Source organism: Sebastes umbrosus, chromosome 11, assembly GCF_015220745.1.
Source record: "Sebastes umbrosus isolate fSebUmb1 chromosome 11, fSebUmb1.pri, whole genome shotgun sequence".
NCBI lineage: Eukaryota > Metazoa > Chordata > Actinopteri > Perciformes > Sebastidae > Sebastes > Sebastes umbrosus.
The window spans coordinates 26979723-27003267 of NC_051279.1; the positions used below are offsets into that span (position 1 = coordinate 26979723).

The window sequence follows — 23545 nt, forward strand, 5'->3', positions numbered from 1 at the left end:
TGTCTGCTTGTATCCAAGACGTATGACCTAATGGTCTCAGATTCCCCAAACTGCTGCAGGAATCCAGCTTTGTTTCATGGGCCAGTGAAGATGTTTCCTGGTAGGGTAGTAAAGTATCGTGGATCTGTTCTGCTCATTGTTCCACCAAGACACACAGCTTGTTTCACAGCAAGCACAGAGATACAATAGAGTAGAATAAATTAGAATAGAAACTGTGATGGATTTAAACCTGCAGTAGGCAGAATGTTTTTGGCATCATTGGGAAAAAATTCAATAATAACCTTTCAACATATTGTAATCCAAGTGTTCTGAGAGAAAACTAGACTTCTGCACCTCCTCATGGCTCTGTTTTCAGGCTTTAAAAAATCTAGAGACTTTGGCCAATCACAGAGACTTTGGCCAATCACAGGTCATTTCAGAGAGAGAGAGAGCGTTCCTATTGGCTGTGCTCCAGCTGGTGGGCGGTGCTTGGCATTTCCTCAACTGTTCTCAACATGGCTGCCGGGTCACAAACTTTCTCATTTTACAGCTAAACAGTACACTACAAGATGTTTCTGAAAACATTTGAGGCGAGAAATAGGCATTACAGTAACAGAATATTGATTCATATTTGATCAGCGCTGCCTAGTTTGACCGTTTGTCCAGAGTTCGCGAGTGATTGACAGCTGCCTCTGTTGAATGAACTAGATTTTGTTAAGCCTGAAAACAGAGCCATGAGGAGGTGCAGACGTCTAGTTTTCTCTAAGAACACTTGAATTACAATATGCTGAAAGGTTATTATTGATTTTTTTTGCCCAATGATGCCAAAAATATACTACCTCCTGCCACTTTAATGGCTTATAATTGTTCAATTAAGCATTAGTAAATTATTAACCATTAATAAAGCAGCTAGTTGCAAACCCTTTGAGGGTGACTTATCAGAAAGTGGAATATCAAACATGGTTGTTGAGCAGCATGAACTTGTAAGTTTCAACAAATGGCTTAAAGGTCCCATATTATAAAAAAGTGAGATTTTCAGTTTTTTTTATTATAAAGCAGGCTTAAGTCCTATATAAATACTGTGAAAGTATCAAAACACTCAATCCACAGGGAAATACACGCAGTATTCTGAAACTCTGCATTTGAAACAAGACGTCATGATTTCTGCCCATTTGTAATGTCACGAATATACAATATTTAGACCCTTGACACAATTTTAAACGCAAACATTGTAAATGTGTCCCAGATTATTTCCTGGTTGCGGTGTATGTGAATGTCATCACCTGACAGGAAGTACACATGGACCCAAGCTGTTGCCTAGCAACGCAATTCTGTTGCAATTCTGTTGCAATTTTGTCAAAGTGCGCTAAAATGGGGCGTTTCAGACAGAGGGTAAATACAGGCATATTCAGGCTGACAGTATGAAGAAAATAAAGGTTTTTTTGAACATTACAGCATGTAAACATGTTCTAGTAGAAACACAAAATACAAGTATCAACATGAAAATGAGCACGATATGGGACCTTTAATGTTGCTATCTACTCTATCTCCTTTAGGAATCTCAGCTCATTACTTCTTCAATAAATAACTATCCTGGCTTCAATCAGGGCCTAAAGTTGGCATGGAGCCGCTCCTGATAGACCTGTCATACCAGCTCTTCCCTCTGTCCAATATTTTTTCAGTGTTCATTCATTTATTTCATTGGCTCGTGTGACTCCAGCGACCCTGCGCTGTTCGCGTGCAATACGCTCATCCCGCTGTCTGTCACTCCAGAGATCGACTCCAGCAGGTCAGGCGGCTCTCTTCTCATTGGTCGCCGAGGCTGTCCGTCACATTCACTCTAACCTGTGATTGGCTGCGTCCCGGAGCTGTCTGTACCTGTCTCACTGTGATTGGCTGAGCGCTCTTCCTGCTTCCCGCCTCCTCTCCTCCTCCATCCAGCTCCAAGGAAGGAAGGAGGAAGCTGCTCGAGCCGCATGTGTGACTCTTCCAGAATGCTGCAGAACCGCGTTGCTATGTGACTCCTCGGGATTATTTATCTGGTTTCAGGTCGGTGGGCAGTAAGGTTAGAGAGTCTGCAGTCCCAGCCGGTGTTTGGGGGGTAGCGGGGCGCGTCGGGAAGGAGGTGTAAAGTGGTTTCAGGGAAGTGGAGCGTGGCAGCGAAAAGGAGAGAAAGGGGGGCTTCTTTTTCTGTTCCTGTGTGATACCAGATAGCTTCGCCTCGCTTCGCTTCGCTTTACCACGACGGGACTGACGGTAGAATATGGCGGAGCATCACCCGGTTACCGACAACAAACACAAATCGTCGCTGAACTCCGGAGCGTCCTATTCTGGGAACGGGAGGAGCAGCACGGCGGTGGCGGAGAGAAGCGGCAGCACCGCCGGGGCAGCAGGAGGAGGAGGTCTGTCCGGCGGCCTGTCGCAGCCGGCCGGGTGGCAGTCCCTGCTGTCTTTCACCGTCCTCTTCCTGGCCTGGCTGGCCGGCTTCAGCTCCAGGCTCTTCGCTGTCATCCGCTTCGAGAGCATCATCCACGAGTTTGACCCCTGGTGAGTCTCTTCACACACACACACACACACACACACACACACACCCACACACACACACACATTTTAAATGACTGTTATTTAGAGGAACTTTAAGATATGTTGTTCTCATATGTTGTTTCTTATTTTTTGGGGGCTTTTATTGCTATAATCCTATGTATTTATATGGTTCTTATTGTAACCTGGCCTCCAACTGCCACCATGCCTTTAATATGTTTCCTTTGACTTAACTAATTATTGGTTGTCTGTTGTATGTATGGATGTATAGACTGTGAATGTTACAATTGAATTGCCCCCTTGGGGTTGAATACAGTTGTCTGTACTGAACTGAACAGAACACACAAACAAACACACACACACACCGAGCTTGTTTGAGCTGTTTGTCAAGAAAATGCTTGTGTTGCATTGTGGGGAAGTTTCTTTGAAAACCTGTCTTTGCTTTGTGGTTTCACCAAGAACTTCAATACGGGGACAAATTGGACCAAATGTTAGGTTGACTTATTGTGCATCTTCCTCTGTGTTATTCTGTAACTTTCCTGCAAAAAACACCTAATTTGGGAGCACCTTTTCAGTGCCAAGTGCCGCCTGCGTATCTATTGTTGTTCATTATAAAGTGCAATGCTGTAACAGCCAGTGGAGGAGGAGGGAGGGGGTCACAGCAGAGTAAAAGAGGACAATGGTGACAGCTTCATCTGACGCGGGTTGAACCCGGAAAGAAGCAGCCGCGAGGTGCCTGGCTCAGGTCCTCCTGACACAGATTCCTCTGTGATAATGTGCTGCTCACTCTGCAAGACAATATTCAGTATTCAATATTCAGTAGGGCCGGAACGATACAGCCTATATCTCCTGATTCCATACTATCATGATAAGTTGGGGCCGATTCGATATGTATTGCGATTCGATGTTACAATTTATTGTAATTTTTGTTAACTTTTTTTTAACTCTAGACCATGGGAAAGAGTTGAATCATACACTTCGAGGGACTTTTACTTTGGAAAATCTTTAAATTGATACAGTTAAAAATGTTTGATTTTCATCATGTATGTAGTCAGAGATGTCCTGAAGTCAAATATATCAGTTATTATTTTCAGGCATTATTATTACATCTTAAGACATTTCCCTCACAAATTAGTGGTATTTTCTTTTTAATTTACAAGGGACATGTAATGATTTATACTTCTGATGAATATAATCCAATCGGTCTTATTTCCATATTTGTATTTTGTATGTACAGTTCCCTTTGTTAACACCTTACTTTGAAAACTGGACATAGTCACACTTTCTCTAACTTCTCCAAGGTCAGTATATGGGTGCTCTACAGTTGTAGCGTGGGCCCATTTGACCACGGAAATGAGAGTGATGGTCGGCTTGACCGCACGTTACCGCAATACAATAACGTTTCCTGTCCGTGACAGAGTTAGCATGCAGCTTTAGACATGATGTCTAGCTCTGCTTTTCCTGGCAATGTGTGGAACCCAAAGTGTTTCCATACTTTACATTATGTGTAGTGTTTACCACTTTGGATTTAACATGTGAGTGTGCAGGTCGTATCCATGCACACCCTTCGCCGTTTTCTGTTTCCTCGTTTCGGCCTGATGTGGTTTGTTTTGGTCACGTATTTTAGTTGTTTTTAGTCAGACTACAACAATACTTACTTCTACCTCTGCATAGACTCAAATGAAGCAAATATATCAATTCTGTCATGAAATCGAGATACATAGGTGAAACGATTTTTTTTCCCACCCCTACAATACATACTGCGTTACTCAGTAGTATGCAGTATGAACCGATTAAAACAAAACATTTTGCAGTATGCTAGACCAGGCTTTAACCTTTAAACCAGCTCTTAAAGCACTGGACCAAAAACCGAACTCGTACCACTATTGCAATATTATCGAACAATACAACTTTGATTTCTTTTTTTTGTTTACTTTATAAGATACTGCAGGTTTAGCTCCACCACCCCTTAAACTATTTATTCTTACAGCTTTGATCCACAACATTTACTCAAACTGCTTTTTCAGTTAAAAACAACTCCCTACAGATATTAGAGTGATGTTAAAAAGGGTCGTGTCGTCTCAGCAGGTATCTCTCTGCCCCGTCAGAGGCTGCTCTCGATCTCACAGGTTCCCATTAATTTTATAATGCACATTTGTGTTGTGATATTAAACAAACTATCCGTCAAAAAGGAAATAAAAGCCTCTTGTCTACAGACCGGTCTCTAGAGAGCTCCAGCCGGCTCATAGCTGTCTGTGACCGGCTGGCGAGGTAGCGACCCCGTCAGGCGCTAGCTAGCTGTCACGGCAGTTTGTAAAGCTTCTAAATTCTGAAAACGTTGGAGCAAATGTTCGATTCGCCATCTAATTTTGTAAACCTGTCAATGTTCAAAATCTACACAGTTGATCATTCCAGCGCTTTGCATTGTGGGATACAGTAGGCGAGGTAGACTAGTCCGATGCATACTGGACATTTTTTTCAAAGCTGTATGACATCCGGGTATTTTTGGCATACTGTAGATTTTGCTTTTGTTTGCATACTGCCAAATCAGTACCTACTACTAGTATAGTATGAGGTTTGGGATACAGCCAAGCTGTCTGGAGGCCTAGGCAAACAGTCAAGATTTTGTCGTTCTTCACGTTTGTACTCAAAGCTTACGTTGGATATAGTGAAGCACCTCAGTTTAAACAAGCCAGACCTTTTCCCTAACCAGAGCCGACGCTCTTCATTGCACCGGCCATCACATTGTTTGTGTTTGATTTCAAAACCCTCTCTAGCGTGACATCTGACAGATATTGTCTAATCTTTTTTATTTGTACTCCAAGGGACTGTTGCCTGGACCCAGCCTGCATTGCATCACTGAAAAGCATTTAATGATTATTCTGAGACCAGCAGTGTGGATTAAACTGCCAGCTTCATGTCTGTCTGCTGAATAAAAGAGGAGGCTTGAAAGCGTTGGCTGGGGAGAATCCTGCAGTTTTCCTGTGTGTCACTGTCTGAACGCCTAACATGTCATGGCAAGGAGTGAAATTTATTCATGCACTACTTCATTGTTCTATCATTCTTCCTTTGCGATCAGACGGGCAACATTATGTGAAGTAGATATTTGGACTGCTGAGGAGACGTGTGTGTGCTTGTTTCCCCTGCAGGAAATCTGATGATGCAATATGCTTAAAGGTCATATTTGTTGTGCATTTAACACCTTGATTGTACCACAAAGTTCTGCAAATACATTTCTTATTGATTTTCACATCAAAGGTAGTAAATCAGTTTTCGAATAGTGATTACAGTATTTTACGTTGCCTCGCCTCACACATCGAAGGGGAACCCCCTGGGTGTGTGTGTGTGCCTTCATGAAGGGGAAGCTTGTCTTTGCTTCACTATTATATACGTACAATAGGGCTGCACGACTATGGCCGCAATGATAATCACGATTATTTTGATCAATATTGAGATCACGATTAATATCATGGTTATTCATTGATTTTAGGGACAAAATATTTTTATTACATTTTCACATTTAAAAAAAAAAGACCGTTGTTCTCCTTTTACTATGTTATTGTCATCTATAGTGGTTATTAGCATAAAAACATACATTCAGATGTGTAGGAAATAAATTATTGTATTGTTATTTAAATATTTGCTTTGATTAAAACAAATCTTGGTGTTAGTACTTCTAATTATATGTTAAACAGATCATAATTCCCTCCCTGTGAAAACATCTCCTTCAAACAACTGGATTTATTCAAGTTTCTCACCAAAAACTTTATTTTACAAGATTACATTTGAACGCATCATGATAGGTTAGACCATAGATTTACCATCGCCGAATATTGATTTTTACTGAGTAGAGCTTGAACGCACCATAATGTGCTCCGTGCTGACGGCAGACGTGCCAGTCACTGATTACTCTGAGCAGCATCATGGGAATAAAATTACAGTATAAGGGTCTGATTAAGTTATTTGTTCCAAATGTTTCAAGGTTGTTCTTCCACGCCTTATTTTGGACTTTCCGTTGTGACAAATTGCAGCTTTATGTCTTCTTCACTCACACTGAAGAACTTTCACACCGACGACATGTTGTGTTGGTGACGTTACTGACTGTGCCGCTGTGTGCCGACGTAAAACCATCATGTGGCGGCTGCACGTGTGTGTGTGTGACTGGCAAAAAACTTGAATATATGAATATGAGACTGCTGAAAACCGACTGGCTGTAGACTGACATTACATCTCTAGCTGTTAGTTTAGGAAGCGCTTGATTTATGCAGCAGAGTTTTCTATAAGCGGAGCATTTTAAATGTCAATATCGCAGTCGATCACGTTCATTTAATTGTGGGAAGCCCAAATCGTGATCGCGATCAATATTCGGTTAATTGTGAAGCCCTAACGTACAACAGGCTGGAGTTTGAACCTGCTGTTTTTCTGTCAAACAGACATTTTTAAACGCATGGAAGGAGTCTCATTTTTCAGAGGTCAGACTTGAGACACTTCAAGGTTGTCAAGCATCCAGGAGGATAAAAGCAGAGCAGTTAACAGCCTTTTCTGATCGCTGTTTGATGACAGTTCCCTCAAATACACTCCGACCTCACTTGCAAGGTTGCTGTCGTTCTGTAGCTTATCTTTTAAAGGATGATCGCAGCAGGGCTCACAGTTGTATCACCCCTGTTTGTTCTCTTTCTAGCCCCCTGTCTCTCTCTCCCCCTGACACACTCTCTGATGTGTCCTTTTGATGTGGCTAGTTAATAGTCCTTTTCCTTCTGAAGTGATAGATTTAGCTATTAGATCTGACAGCAAAGCGGATCGGGACTGGTGTCAGGCAGCCGGCCCGTAATGCTTTTGAGTTTGGGCCGTGCGAATCATGAACCAAACAGCATCAGAAAGAAAGAAAAAAAAAAGACGGCTTCATTAGTACTTATGTCTCTGTCTGATGCACTAAAGGTTGCTTTGCTAGTGAGCTGGACCTCCCTCACAGCGAGGTCTGGCAGGGAGACGCCATCTGATCCACCTGTCATTTTGTGCTCAGAGCTCCAGCTCTATGAATAATGGTTTGTAGGGAAATTTAAATGCAATTAGTGTCACTTGGCAGCCAGTATGTTGATGAAGAATGACATGGTTGATATTAATGCAGACGTGAAACCATTACGCCATTCGGATGGAGGTGATCCAATTAAAGCTAAACCACTCATCAGCGTTGTCATCATATCATGCTGCACAGCTCAAGTCAGTAACCGAGGTGGAGTCTGACAATACATGTAATTGTTTTGAACCGTTCGGTACAGGACAAAGTTTTACCCGGAAAGTTTTGGCAGTGCGCCAGTTGTTTTCTATCAGCGGCAGCAGTGCTGTAGTATGCTAGGTGGTTTAGCCCGGTTCGCCGGGTTAATCAAGCTCAATGGACAACGTTTTGTGTCAAACTGTATGCCAATACTGTTTAACTGCAGTCCGGTATATCTGTGGATCAAACATTTAAATCACGACGGCATCACCTGATTCTATCGATTAGCGAAGCGAAACAAAAACTGACTGGACGGCGACATTCAGACCGTGCCAAAGTAACTAATGATAGCGTTTATCTCTAGACCTGGTATTAACATGCATCCTGAGGGATCGGATCACAAGTGGACAGCTTTAAGTACGTCTGTTCACACCTGGCATTAGAATGCGTCTCCACGTGCGTCTCCAGTGACCACTTGTGATCCAATCTTATGATGAAGCATTACAGAATCAGAAATACAAAACTGGGTTACAATTACATTACAGACGTATCTGTAATATATTTTTGTTATTTATTTATCTTTTATTGACAATATATCAGTATTTGAGTGCCCTTAACTGTAACAGTAGGAATTATTACAAATGAGCAACTGTAGAATGTTATATATATTATTTTTTTTTGCATTTTCTTTGTTTTCCTTATGTACATACCGAACCGTGAATTTTGTGTACCGTTACGCCCCTAATATCACCTGTAACTAATTAATGTGAATGCCGTGGGTAATGTACCAAAAGACTAAAAGCTGTCTTCTGGTTAACGTGCTTTCTGTAAGCCGGTGTTTGTGCTCTGTCGAAGATCATTTGTGAGTAAAACAATTGTTTGATATATGTATGAATATGGTGTGCAAAAGTAAATGGGCCACAGCTGTTATTATTATGTGTCAGATACATATTTCATCAGCGGTTCATATCTCCCGCTGCTCTTCTGATTTCCAGGTTGAAGCTGCAGGGTGTGAACATTAAGGAGCCTCTCAAACCTGTAGTGTTTCTGCCTTCTCAGCCAACAGACTCTCAGCTGAGCCTTTTATATGCAGTGTTATTAGCCATGCTAGTGGCTCTGGGGATGGATATTGGATATGTCTGTTTGCCTGTCGGTTCTACTGAAATATCTCAATAACTGTTAGATAGATTGTAATTAATTTTGGTGCACACAGTCATGTCCCCCTCAGGATAAATTAGAATCACTTAGGTCAGGGGTTTTCAGAGTTTGAGACTGTGGGCCTCCATTCTTAGTTTAGTTGCTTAGTTTCACTTAATTACTGCATGCCTATGGGATCATGATTGTTATTTGATCCTGTATTTGAGTAAGAATAGCCTACTATTGCTAATTGACATAACTTCAGACTACAATAAATACATAAAAAAGGTCTGTCCTAAGGCATTTATTAGTGTCTTGACTACGAGATCTTTTGATAACTAATGTAATAACTAATGTAATATTGTTTCACTTCCATTCACTGCGCCGCCACTGTTTACTGAAGCCGCCCTGGGGAGGCCGGCCTCCCATTTTGGAAACCTCTAATGCGGGTACACACTACACGAGAATCAAGCTGACTTTGGGCCCGAGCCCCCTCCCTATCGACAATCGTCAGCAAAACCCCGATTTTCTAATGTATCTAAAGATTATCTCTCCAGATATTCCTGAGGTGTGAGGTATGTTAAGAGTGTTTTTTACATCCCCCCGATCAGCTCAGAAGTCCATTTTGGACGCACTGATCTGAAATCGTAAATATTAAACATGTTCAATATCTACGATGGGATATCCTGTTGTGTGTGGGGAACCCCGAGGACAGCCGATGACGCAGTCACATGGGAAAGAACGATAGCCAATAGAGAACCAAGCTGACTGATGAAGGAAGGACAACCACCGCCGTCATGGTGGCTAATGCATGAGCTAATGCAAAACATGAAGCATAAAGTAGTAGTAAGATGGAGCTCAGAAATGGAGGACCAACTTGTTGATTTTGGCAACAACACGAGTGTTTTCTCAACGTGTCTCCATGACTTCATCCGTCCCTCCTTCGTGAATTTTCAGTACAAAGTAAAAACTAACATCGCTAATTCTTCCTGCCCGTCGTCCGCCATGTTTGTTTACACTAAAGTCACGTTTTGATCACGAGATATTTTGCGAGATTTCTGTTTTTTTTTTTAGTCGGGCCTCTTGTTCATGAATGAATCTGATGGGAACAAAACTGTTAAATTTATCACAACATGTCGTTATGTGTGGACTCTTTCACATTTTTCAACATCTGTTAAGATTTGAAAAATCTTTTACTGTGGGCCAGCCTTCAGGTGAACCCTTGACTTTTCATCTAGTGCGATACTTTAGTTTATGCTATGCTAAGATTGTGAACATGGTAAACATTTACCTGCTTAACATGAGCTTGTTAGCATTCCAACGTTAACATTTAACTCAAAGCACCACTGTGCCTAAGTACAGCATCACAAAGCTGCTAGCTTTGCTGTAGACTGTTAAGTGTTGTTTTAAATTTGAGTTTCAGATATTGGAAGCGGAACCCAAATGGGTCGGACAAGCAGATTCTACTCGATTCAGAAGATCAAACGCTATCGAGCCCCAACCTTAGTAACAACGATGGCATCGAAACATTTCTATACCCAGACATACTGATTTCACTGCTCAGCTTTGTGACAGATTTGCCTTAATATGAATATCCATGTTTGATGCCAGCAAAAGAGAATTGAGAAGGACCTTGTGAATGCAATTGCAATGGATCCTGTCTAATATGAGGATACTGTTCTCTTTTTTCTCACATGCACAAATGGAAGATAATAGGAAATGGCCCGGTGTTTATTGAGGACGGAGTTGATGATGTGTGCGTCGTTATTGCGCCCAGGCTGCAGAATGGCTTATCATCAGTTGTGCCACATTACAAGGCACTCAGAGAATGGGAGCAAGAGGTTCTGTGTTCTGTAATAGACCACGGGCGTGTTGCTGTTGTACATCTGTCTGAAGAGATCTAGTTCGTCGTCTATATTTTCTTGAGAGGAAAAAGGTGCTTTTTGAAGGTTTAAAATGAAGGGGGGGAGGCAGGCTTAGGAGGAGAAATGAAAAGTGCCTGCTTGAAACAGAATAGGGAAGTAGATCCTACATTTAGCCCCGCTGGCTTCATTTACTCTGACTGCCTCTTCAGATCTGATTCTTTTCTCACTTATTTCTGCTTAATAGTCTCAATCCTTTAACTGTTGTTGCGATCCAATGGTGGAGAGTAGGGCTGGGATGATTAACCTATCTCCCTATCCGACACTATCACAACGCTTGGGTGCCGATTCTACAAGTTTTGCGATTCGATATTATGATTTATTGCGATTTCTGTTAACTTTTTTAACACTAGACCATGGGGAAAAAGTTGAATTATACACTTCTAGGGTCTTTTGCTTTGAAAATATCTAAATTAACACAGTAAAATGTTTGTAGTCAGAGATGTCATGAAGTCAAATATATCAGTGATTGTCAGACATTATTTGTCTTTTTTTTTTTTTCAGCAACCCAAAAATCAAAGAATAAAGACATTTCCCTCACAAATTAGTGGTATTTTCTTTTTAATTTATAAGGGACATGTAATGTTTTATACTTCTGGTGAATATAATCCAATCAATCTTATTTCCATATATGTATTCTGTATATACAGTTCCCTTTGTTAACACCTTATTTTGAAAACCGGACGTGGTCCCACTAGTCTACTTCCTCTAACTTCTCCAAGGTCGTCTCTAGCTCTCCCGTCAGCTCCGTTCTCTTTATACATCCATGGTCAGCTCCATCGGGGCCGTTTGAATGCATTTAACATAAATGTCAGTATATTGGTGCTCTATAGTTGTAGCGTCGGCCCATTTGACCACGGAGATGAGAGTGACGGCCGGCTTGCCCCCACGTTACCGCAATACAATAACGTTTCCTGTCCGTGACAGAGTTAGCATGCAGCTTTAGCCGTGATGTATAGCTCTGTTTTCCTGTCAATGTGTAAAACCCAAATTGTTTCCATACTTATCTGGATGTGTAGTGTTTACCACTTTGGATTTAACATGTGAGGGTGCAGGTCGCATCCACGCAGATCCTCCGCCGTTTTCTACTTTTTCATTTCAGCTCGCGGCGGTTTGTTTTGATTGACGGATACAGAACGGATATGACGTCAGGTTACTCAGAATACAACAATAAAAGCAGTAACTTCCTTCTACCTCCGCATAGACTCAAATGAAGCAAATATATCGATTCTGGCATTAAAAAAATATTTTTCAAAATCATAAAAAAAATCGTGACACAGGTGAATCCATTTCCCCCACCCCTAGTGGAGAGCGAGTTAGATTCCTTATTTTCTTTTGTTATACTCGGGTGTAGTTGACAGTAAAAAGCGGCCTCAGAGACACTGTGTAAAACAAATTGGATCCAGGTCAGCAGTGCAATGCAAGGCTGTGTCTGGATTTTTGGCTGATGATTCATGAGAGCAAGTACAGTCCCGGTGCCTTCAGCGATGCACTCTGCTCGGTCACAGGGGTCACAAAAGTGTGTGCCTCTGGGCCAGCTCTGTTGACAGACCACCTGAAACCTGATTTTTTTAGTATCAGTGACTCTGCCAAACACCAGTGCTTTCACTGGGCAGGGGAGCAAATGTTGTGTCCTGCTGGCTGCCGGTAGGCAAGGAGATGAAGGGTCAGATAGGCTGCCTGGCTAACACACTGGCAGGCTGACACACTCACAGACCCACTGGGTGGCTGCGACCTTGTGCGGTTTGGACTTAACTCCACACTCAGTGCAGATATTCTATTTACTGCTGGACTGATGCCATTTCTCCAATTTGTTGAATATGATGATGAATTTTCGTTTTTTTTGTCCAACACGCATTGTCCACAAAAATAGAAACCCCTGTATAATGAAGTTCAGTCACATTGAACAGCCCTGAAATAAATGATTCTTTATGAAGATTAAAAATGTTCAGTCGTTGACACTCGGGCTAGGCCTGTTGCTGCATTACTGCAGTAATATGATGCCCACCACAGAGTTGAGCTCATTACCGTCATCACTGCTAATACTTCCAGCAATTCTTGCCCTCAGTCTTTAACGATATCTGGGAATGATACACACCATATTCATGGAAATAACATGTTATGATAAAATAATATTAGGGCTGTCAATGGATTATAATATTTAATCGCAAATTACTCACACGTTTCTTTATCTGTTCAAAATTAACAGATAAATAAAGAGAGATTTGTTAAGTATTTAAAAAAATATGCTCAAATCATAAAATGTCAGACTGCTGCCCAACAGGCAGCAACATCTCTCAGTGTGTCAGTGTGCTGACTTGACTATGACTTGCCCCAAACTACATGTGATTATCATAAAGTGGGCATGTTTGTAAAGGGGAGACTCGTGGGTACCCATAGAACCCATTTTCATTCACATATCTTGAGGTCAGAGGTCAAGGGACCCCTTTGGAAATGGCCATTCCAGTGTTTCCTCGCCAACACTTAGTGTAACTTTGGAGCGTTATTTAGCCTCCTTTCACAACAAGCTAGTATGACATGGTTGGTACTAATGGATTCTTTAGGTTTTTATAGTTTCATATGATACCAGTATCATCGCTCTACCGTGGAAACTGAGCCCGCTACAACCTTAAAAATCGCAAGTTGCGTTAAAGATATCAGTGGTGTCAAAACAAATTTGCGTTAATGTGTTATTATCGGGTCAACTTTGACAGCCCTAAATAATATAAAATGTTTGTGCTGGGGGTTATTCTGAACAAATGGACCCCTTTTCTGTTAGTAAACATGTTGACATATTTTTGTTTTATATTCTCTGAACACGTTAGTTAACGCTGGTTATCAAGTTTTGTTGGCTTGTTTTTTTTAACAACGGCTTAAGAAAAATACGAGTTTCAAGTTAAATACATGAAATAAAGCAGTGTTTGCTGACCACTATGCTTTATTCCAGATGGCCATGTCGTGAAAATATCGGTATATTGGAATGATCATATGAGAAGAGCCTTCTGTGTTTTTCCTCTTGACTTTACTCGTCGGCTTGCTTTCCTCACATCCGTTTCTCTTCTCGTGCACTGATTCGTTTAAGCTGAACAGCCAATCAGAGTGATTTCTGTCAACGATGGCCCCCCGCCACCGATTTAACATGCTGAATCAGCAGAAAAAAACCTCCAGCGCTCATTGCGTATCGTCGGAGTCGTCCACAAGCTGCTAGCTTGAAAGCTGTGAGTTCTAACAATGGCCATGTTTGTTGTTGAAGTTCATAATGATAATTTGGGGGGAGTGGCTTCGGAGGGAGTCAGTGTCAGTGTTGCCACCTTGGCGACTTTCTCTCTAGATTTAGGGACTTTTGGAGGTAGTGCTGCTAGCTACTTTCATTGGAAAAGAGTTGGCAACACTGGGTTTGTTTTTTTGGCTTTTTAAAAATCTCTTGTACTGTTGCTAGATTCTCAAGATCGCCCACCCTGCCTTTAATAACATTTCTGAGCTTTGAAGCCCAATTCTGTCACAGTAATTTGTTTTTCACCAGGTAATCCTTCCCGCCGTGTACATGTGGAAGATCCCCTCTATTCAGCTTACATAACACTAATGCTGGTGTTTCATTACACAACATCCCGAATGGGGATGAGTCATTTTAAGCTATCATTCAGATTAGACACGTTTTGACCACACCGTTTTACTCATGTAAATTTATTTTTTTATCAAGGGGAGATGACCGGAAGTCCAACTGGGTCACATTTGGCACTGGCATTGAGCCATTTAGGTAAAGGGTCATTTTATTTGGAAATATATTAGAGCGACAAGAGTTTTTCTCTGTTAATATCTCCACAAGTAATGCTGTCAGAGGAAGTAGATGCCGTTATCACAGTTTATCAGGTTGTGTTTCTGTGAACATTGGACTATTTGCACTTTGGTGCCGCTGCTACTGGAGCTGTGAAATCTACTTTATCACACACTACTGTAGCCTGGCAGTTCCTCTTCCACCATCGCTTTTTGATCTACGACCGCCACCACGGCTACTTCTTCCTTCGCCTATGTGTGAATGTGTGTGTGTGTGGCGCGTGCACATTAGCTAGTAGTTCTGTGATCTGCTGTGGCCCTTCCGGGGAGGATCTTTAACCCTAAAGCTAGATTTGTTTGTCCCAAAATACCAGTACTGTATGAGCCCACTACTGACAGATTGTGATGATGAAACAGCCGTGCAATAAACCCCTGTGTTCTTGTCAGACATCTGTGGATCTTTTGTTTTCTGCTTGGTATTTTTGTTTTATTTGTTTATGTCCCCCCAGTTTTATTTGATAGCCGCTTTGCTGTAGTGCAGAGTTGCACCCGACAAATGCAGATAAATTGTTGGCATTGGCGGATAAAATCGTCAGTTCCCATTGGTTCCTAGTAGTCCGATTCCTTAGCATCTCATGCTTCCGTGACTATCGATTCCTCTTATTGATGCTTTCTGACATTTTAGCATCAAAATTTTAGTATAAATAAAACAGAAGATGAGATTAAGGCTGCTTGGGTGCCTAGTGGTTAGGACACATGTAACCACAACAGCCCCGGTTTGATTCTGGGACATTTCTTGCAAGCAATACTTCTTTCACTCTTTCCGTTTCCTGTCTATCTGCATCTTGACTGTCAATCTCTATGGTGAAAATAAGTGTTAATTGTCAGTTAATAATCAAACTAAAAAGCATTTTTATCAGATGGGTAAGGCATTCGTGACTTCCCTTTGTGCTTTTTTTTTTTTAATCCTGTAGGTCAAGCAAAATCTGGTCTTTAATTGGAAATATCTGTTTTTTGGATTAATTGATTAATCAAGGCTCTGCAAGTTGTTAAGATCTTAAGATACTACTGACCAAATTTGAAGTCAGCTGGGTTATATCTCTAGGAGGAGTTGGTTAAACTACAGCACCTGGAAATGGTAGAAAAATAAAATAAAAACAGCCTAAAATTCAAAATGGCTGACTTCCTGTTGTGTTTACAGTTTTCCTCCAAGAGGCTTTTTCTTTTTGACGCATGTGCCAAATTTCAAGAGATTTTGAGTAGCCCAAGCACCTCGTTTTTGTGCTCAAAGACATACAATGATAATCATTTGAAGTTCAATAGGTCCTGGGACCCTAATAAATGGTGAAAATAAACCTGTTATTTGTTAATCTGTGTTTGCATTGACTGTGTTTCCACTGTTAGACTGAAGTTGTCAGTGCAGGTTTTTTCAGGCCAAGAGTCTTGATTAAAGTGACACAATGGATTAGCAAAGAGCTCCAGGACAAAGAGGCTTGTATTGTGTCGAGGAAGGAACGGTACGTCTCACAGAAACTAAAACGCATTTTTATCAGATAGGTAAGGCTTCTGTGACTTCCCTTTTTGTTTTTTTTTTTATATCCGACATGTCCCCTCAGGATACGCTCTCCACACTTAAACACAGTTAGACTCACTCTGCCTCCACTCCAGCTCTATCTGTAGGCACGTGACCGAGTAGAAAGAGCTCCAGCTTTGTGACACACACACACCCCTGAATGTCAGTTACCTTGTTTTCCATTCACCCCACAACCCTCACCTTTTTGCAAGCTCCCTACTCCTCCTGCTCTGCTGTGTTTTTCCACCGTCAGCAGCTAATTGGTATCTCTTTCCGTCTCCCGGGGAATTGGCTCGGCGTGTGGAGGCTGTGTTGTTCTGACCATGCTGGCATCAAAGAGACTAAAGCAGTAGTTGCTTCTCCGTGAACTACTCTGATAGGAGGCAACCTTCGTGACCTTGTAAAGCAGAGCAGGTAGCCGTTTTCAGCTCACACAGAATATAGCTGCCTACTGTACATGAAGACAGTGGTAGTAGAAGCGCCACTGGGTCTTTGTGGTAATCACATACAGGTGCTCTTTGGATCCTTCAGATGTACTGTGCTTATTCAATCTTCAATCTTGAAGGGCTCATTGCATGGGTGGAATATGGTCTCAAAAAAAGTACAAAATACAAGTCTCCCTCAAAAATAATCCATGGCACAAGGTTTTGTTTAAAATGACTTACGCGTTGCGGCCAACATAGGTCTTCATCAGGGTCATTGTCAGCATTCAGCAGTACACACTTGCTGAATGCTGACAATGACCCTGATGAAGACCTATTTTTGAGGGAGACTTGCATTTTGTACTTTTTTTAGTTGCCATACTGTGTTTCAGAGTTGGGCCACTGAACGAATATATCGGTGTTTGGCTGAGTACATTGCTGGTGTTTTTTTGGGCAATTTTTTGCAGTTTATTTTGCTAATTTAATGGTCCATCTCCGAAGAATGAGAGCTGCTCAGTCGTTGCTCAGCAGGCAGAGAGAGCAACAGCGGGGGGAAACAATGTGTAGAGTTGGCATATTTTCACATCAAACTCTGTGAATTAAGGGTTTATTTCAACCAAACCAGAGCTGGTGATTGTTGGAAAGACAACTTTTGGTGAGTTTTATTTTGTTTCTGTCGAGTTTATGTATTGTACGATGCTCCGCCGCTAGAACAGCTGATTTCCCCTCTTTTGCCGAAAGGGGGAATATATCTGCAGTCTTCGGTAGTTGGGCTGACGATGGCCGGTTGGAAAATTTTAACATATCACTCAACCCTACTGTGTTTACAGTTGTGTCATATAGACTTTTTTGGCATCTTTTTCCTTAATTTGATAGAGTCGTAGAGGCAAAGTGGAAACGGGGGGAGAAAGAGGGGTATGATATGCAACAAAGATCCCAAGGTTGGAATCAGACCAGGGACGTAGCACTAATGCGGCATGCGCTGTGACCACTTGGCAATTTGATGATGTCAGTTTTGAGTGCAGTAAAACAAAATAATATAGCTTTGCCCATAACTTAATTAAAAAAATGTCTCTTTCAGTGTTGGGTCGGTCAGTTTACTCATTAAGGATGGAGTACTAAGTGGATCGGGTATCGGCCACATGTAACGGATCCACATTAAATACAGTTTCTTTCTTAATAAAAACCAGTGTTTTGTGTTCAGTCATGATGGGGTTTTAGCGCCACACCAATCCCTGGCCTCATGTTGCCTTACATAGGAATGATCTCAATTAGTTCCACACAGTGAGATATAAAGATTTTAAAGCACTGGCATCAGTACTTGGCACCGGTTTCTAGTATTCATGCTGTGTTCCGTTTGGTTGGTTTGTAGACACGATGGTGGAGATGGCAGCAGCACACTGTGTGAATTTGGTCTTAAATTTCTCTGTCAGACACGGTCAGGATTTTGATTGCAGGCTGTCTTTGGTCACCAAAGCTCTAAATTGTCTGTCAGGGGACAAGTCTCACGGTGAGATTTAGGATGACGACCAACGATTTCGCCATTCTCAACTCTCGTCGGGGACAAATCAAGGTTGCACACTGAAACATTCGGGGCCATTCGTGTACGTTTGAATGTCTCAGCATTGGTACTACTGTCTTGTGGGTGAGGCTGTTTTAGACATGACATGACTTTCTCGCTTGGGTTTGAGCTTTTTTGAGCTCCTGCCAGTGCTTTAGATGATTTGAATATGAAGCTTAAAATTTAGTGAATGGCCACTTTTAACAAGTTCTTCTTTTTGAGTAATGTTCTGCTTTGATTTCCATCATGCTTTGAGTTGCTACTTCTGGCAGCATGCCTCCACACTGCTAACACATTACTTGATGCAGTCTTTTCTAATCACATTATAGAGACACTGACTAGATGCACTGCTCTCCTTGCAAATTCTCTCTTTATGCAAACATCACAGACACGTTTAAAATGCACAGTGCCATATGCTGTATTTTTACTTCAGCCCACAGTACTTCTACTACATTTGAATACACTGCCTTTTTTTGCTAAACTCTTTGCCAGGTTTTAATTGACTGTAGCTTGTGTATCTTGTGATGTGTTAATTTGTCTACTTCCCAACCAATTATTGTGTGTGTATATATATATATATATATATATATATATATGTATAAATGATGATAAAGAATTATCCTCTCAGCCAGTGATACCTTTTCAACAGCCGTCAGCCGTCATAAGTTGATAACGTGAAAATTATATAGGTCATGTCCACATATCGTACGATAAGTCGATAACGTAAACATTATCGAGGTCTTGAACACATATCGTATGATAAGATGATAACGTGAAAATGATCGAGGTTATGTCCACATATCGTACAATAAGTTGATCTTAATGTAAAAATAATCTATCCTACCCATATACGGTACGATAAGTTGATAGCGTACAAATGATTGAGGTAATTTCCATATATCGTACGATAAGTCGATAACGTAAAGATTGTCAGGTATTTCATTTGCACGGTTAGCCCAAAACAGACACTGTTTTATGTTTTTTTATCCATAAACAGAAACTGTACTACACAGCACAATCTAGTATATCAATAATGGTATATAAAATGACACGTACCATGACCCTTTTCTCTCACCCACTAATCTTAATGCCATTGCAGTAAAAAGCTGCCCTACAAGGCCTGTGCAACAGAAATGTTTCAAAAAGGTTGAAAATTCATGCTGTAGCCTTGCCTGCACTTCCTATATAAACCCTATATCACATGGGCTTTGTTAATGAGGATAGTTGATAATGATTTAATGAGGATGGCAGGAAAAAAGTAGCACAGAAGCTGCACTGTGATCATGGTTTAATAAAGACTGTTGTGATGATTTGCATTGAACTCAATGAGAGGTTTTACTGCAGATGATATCCTGCTGATTTGCATCTTCCGTGCCACAGCATCACTTTGTAATTGGCTGCCTGCTACAGTCTCTGATTGGTTGCTCGGGTTCACAGCCCAAACAGCATCAAGCTGTATTTACTGCTATTCTTTGTTGTGAAACTTTAAATTTTGGGGTTCAATTTTAAAAAGCAATTTTTCAGATAATTATGTAGAAGCATTACTTTTATCTGTATTCTTTTGTCCTCTTTTCCCTGTCGTACTTTCGGCTGAAGGCGCTGTCACCTGTTTCCGTTTCTCACATCTGCCCATGTATCATCAGGCCTCTTGTTCGGTCGGTGAAGAGAAGCTGACAAGCTCACTGCCAGCTTTTCACAGGCAGGCAGGAAATCAGACTGCGTGTCTGATTTAGCTTCAAGTATTTCCAACTGCATCCGTTTAAAGAGAATGTGCTGCACTCGCAGATTGTCCCATGACATTGAAGAAATTCATCTGCAACCATTTCAGTCCATTTGCTATCTGTTAGGGATCAAATAAATGTTGTTGGTCCTCTTGTGCAGAAGTAGTGAAAGTAGTAAACGGATGCAGCCTTTTCCATGCCTCTAAAGGAGGCTCTACTCTATCTCCACCTGTTCTATAAATAAAATAGAAGTTCAGATTTGTTCATCACATCCTGCCATAAGTGTTTTCTTATCTCACTACCAAGATCCTTTTGCCATATTGTCTCAGACAGATCCTACGCTGCTGTTCAGCTATCAGAAAACCCCTCTGTCAGTTAGATTAGTTCTTAAAATGGTCTCTATACAACATCCAGAGCATTAATATAGCAGCAAACAACTATTGTCTGTGTAAAGATATAGAGGAGTAATGTCTACCTGAGCAGAGAATGAAGTCACTCTCCCTCTGTGTGTGTTGTAATCAAAGCTTTTCTGTGCTGTGTTTATGTAGCTGGGCCGGCCGCTTGTGCTTTTAGTGCATGTGAGTCCCTGTTTGTGTGTCCACCTGACCGCAAGGCATAGTTCCCGCCCTCCGGTTCCCCTCCTCAGGACACTGTTAGCTCTGTCAGCACTGTTGCTGCTGTTTGTGCTGTTAGCACCGTTAGCTGCTCAGCCATCGCCATGTTGAGAGCTGTGTGGAGGCAATCCCTCAGTCATAAATCTGCTCTGAATTTCGTATAGAGCTCCTTTTTAAAGTGGCTAGATGTAAGAATCTCGAATTGCTTGTTAACAGTGACACTACACGCAGCAGCATTGCTGCTAAGTTAACGCTCCCGGACGGGTGAACTGGGGACTCCGTTGTCTGTTGTGCTCATACACTGCAGCTGGCGTGAGGCACAAATCTTGTCGGTTAACGGTTAACAATCGGTGGTCCGTTATCGGTTAAGAATTTTTTTCAAAATGAGCATCCCTAGTTGGCATATAGATGCACTGATTGGAAGTTAAGTACGGTTATTGGTTTACCAATGAAGAATGTCCAAGCACATAGACAACATGATGACTTGAAACATTTTCCAGTAAGTCTGTTGCAGTTACAAAGTTGTGTTTGCACTTAAACTGAGTGTTTTGTTTGTGCTGTGGTTGGAGGGAAATCCCAGCTGGTGTGTTGACATTGCATCCTATGGCTGTACGTGTTGAATGAGCACTGTGTATATTGCAGTGATCACAACAGAGAATTTTCTCATCACAGGCTAAGCGGGACTCTCCAGAGTGATAATGAAATATCCATGACAGAGTGTGACAAGGCAGGTTAAGTCAACTTGAAACATAACCCTAGCATAAGGTAGAGACAGGAGAGAAAGCTGTGGTCAGTGCAGCAGTAGAAAACTACAGATGATTTTCCTCTGCTGTACTTCTTTGATATTACTCCCCACTGTTCCTCTCTGAAGAACCACATGAAGGGCCAATTAAAGGAAGTGACTACACAGCTTACTTCCCATCAAAGAAACGTTGTTACCCTGATTAAATGTACAAACAAACAAAAAGCTAGAAATTATCATAATGGCCTTGCCTTCTTTTCACAGCTGATTAATCTTTTAATGTGACAACAAACAGAGTCACTGATAAATATTCATCAGGATTACACGATCTTTGTCCCAGTTTGATAACTGACAACAAAAAAAAAGACAGAGGAGCTTGTTTGCCTGGTGTTACATAACATTACAATTTCACTGCACAAGACGGTAATGAAATTGGTGAATTTAATTGAAAAATATCACTTAGCCTCTCTTTAACTCTGGGCATTTCTCCTCCCTCCTGTATCCTTCGCTCCCTCCTTCCTCTCCCCATCCTTTTTCCCTGGGCTTCACTGTGTTGCTAACTCGCCGTCGGTTGCCAGTTAGTTTAGCCCAGAGAGTTGCTTTAGCACAGTATTCCTCTTTGATGTAACCCAGCCAGTCCCTGCACTCTTGTCATTTACTCTTCTTGTTGTTGCCCTTTCCCTCCGTCTCTCATCTTTCCATCTCATGTCCTGTGTGTTTCGTACTGCTCCTTTTTCTTTCAGTTCTTGTTTGTGTCATGTGGCTTGGCTCCCAGCAGACGGGGCCTTTTACATGTTAGCCTGGCAAGTGACACGAATGGCAAAGTGAACATACGAGGATGTTGGTGAAGGAGATGGCAGTGGTTGGTCGTATTCCTCTGATAAAGAGATTCTCTATAAGGAGGCTGATCCATGTTGCTGATTGCTGCTTAATCGCGATTAAATATTTTAATCGATTGACAGCCCTCATTTTTTAGAGATATATGACATAGTATAGATTTGACTATACAGTTTGTTCTGATACATAAAGGATTTTAAAGGCCACATGAAGTCTTGTAAAGACCAAACAATTTGGTGAATTTTGCTCTATATCAGCACACCCAGGAGTGTATTGTCATGCTTACACAAGGGTTATTTTAGCAAAGGAAAACATGGTAGGCTGTATTCAAATAGTGTTGTTGCTATGGTTACACATAGTCCTTTTTGCACTCTTTTAGAACAGGGGTCAAACTCCTGACCCGATTTTTGTTTACAGTCACTTCAAGCTATCAGAAGTAAGTATTCTGTATGGCCATAGCATAATTGATATATACTGTGATATGATATTACAGCCCAGCTCCATGTGGGACTTGTTGTTTTGCTGGCCTGCCATAAAATGTGAACATTTACCCTCATGGAAATGCTTTTGTCTGCAACACTGATTTAAGATTCCATTAGGCGAATTTGCTGCAGTATTTCCTATCCTAGTGGAAGCTTCTAGTGGAAACTAGGGGTGGAAAAAAATGGATTCACTTATGTATCACGGTTGTTTTTTGTTTTTTTTACGATTTTGAAATATATTTTTTAATGCCGGAACTGATATATTTGCTTCATTTGAGTCTATGCTGAGGTAGAAGGAAGTTACCGCTTTTATTGTTGTAGTCGTCTGAGTGACGTGACGTCATATCTGTTCCGTATCCGTCAAAAAACAAACAAACTAGAAAGTAGAAAACAGCATTACATGTAGCATAAAAAAATACGCTCAAATCATAACATGGTAAACTGCAGCCCAACAGGCAACAACAGCTGTCAGTGTTTCAGTGTGCTGACTTGACTATGACTTGCCCCAAACTACATGTGATTATCATAAAGTGGGCATGTCTGTAAAGGGGAGACTCGTGGGTACCCATAGAACACATTTTCATTCACATATCTTGAGGTCAGAGGTCAAGGGACCCCTTTGAAAATGGCCATGACAGTTTTTCCTCACCAAAATTTAGCGTAAGTTTGGAGCGTTATTTAGCCTCCTTCACGACAAGCTAACATGACAGGGTTGGTACTAATGGATTCCTTAGGTTTTTCTAGTTTCATATGATGTCACTCTCTTTTCTAGTTTAATCCGACATTTACAGTATAAAGGTTGCACTGCGTAGTCATATTAAATTAACTTTTGCTTATTATTTTTTTTTGGGCTTGCTTGTGCTCCTGTTAGTTCATTACGTTATTTTTGTTCTTCGCTCTGCAGAGCTCCTGCCTTTGTAAACCCCAGTCCACTAGCAGTTTACCAGCTTTTGAAAACCCAAGTAAAAAGTGTTTCATCGAGCCCCAGTCGACGGAGAAGTTTTGTGAAGAGCCGTCTGTGAATT

At 41.4% G+C, this 23545-nt stretch overlaps 1 protein-coding gene across 1 annotated transcript in view; it reads left to right on the forward strand.

Annotated features, from left to right (window-relative positions):
• The first annotated feature begins 1911 nt into the window (after window positions 1-1911).
• LOC119496337 (dolichyl-diphosphooligosaccharide--protein glycosyltransferase subunit STT3B-like) overlaps window positions 1912-23545 on the forward strand; it is a 64777-nt gene continuing 43143 nt past the window's right edge. Inside the window, exon 1 of the mRNA XM_037783557.1 lies at window positions 1912-2526. Within this exon, the coding sequence (XP_037639485.1) occupies window positions 2243-2526 (284 nt within the window). The 5' untranslated portion in view covers window positions 1912-2242. The remainder of the gene's footprint in view (window positions 2527-23545) is intronic.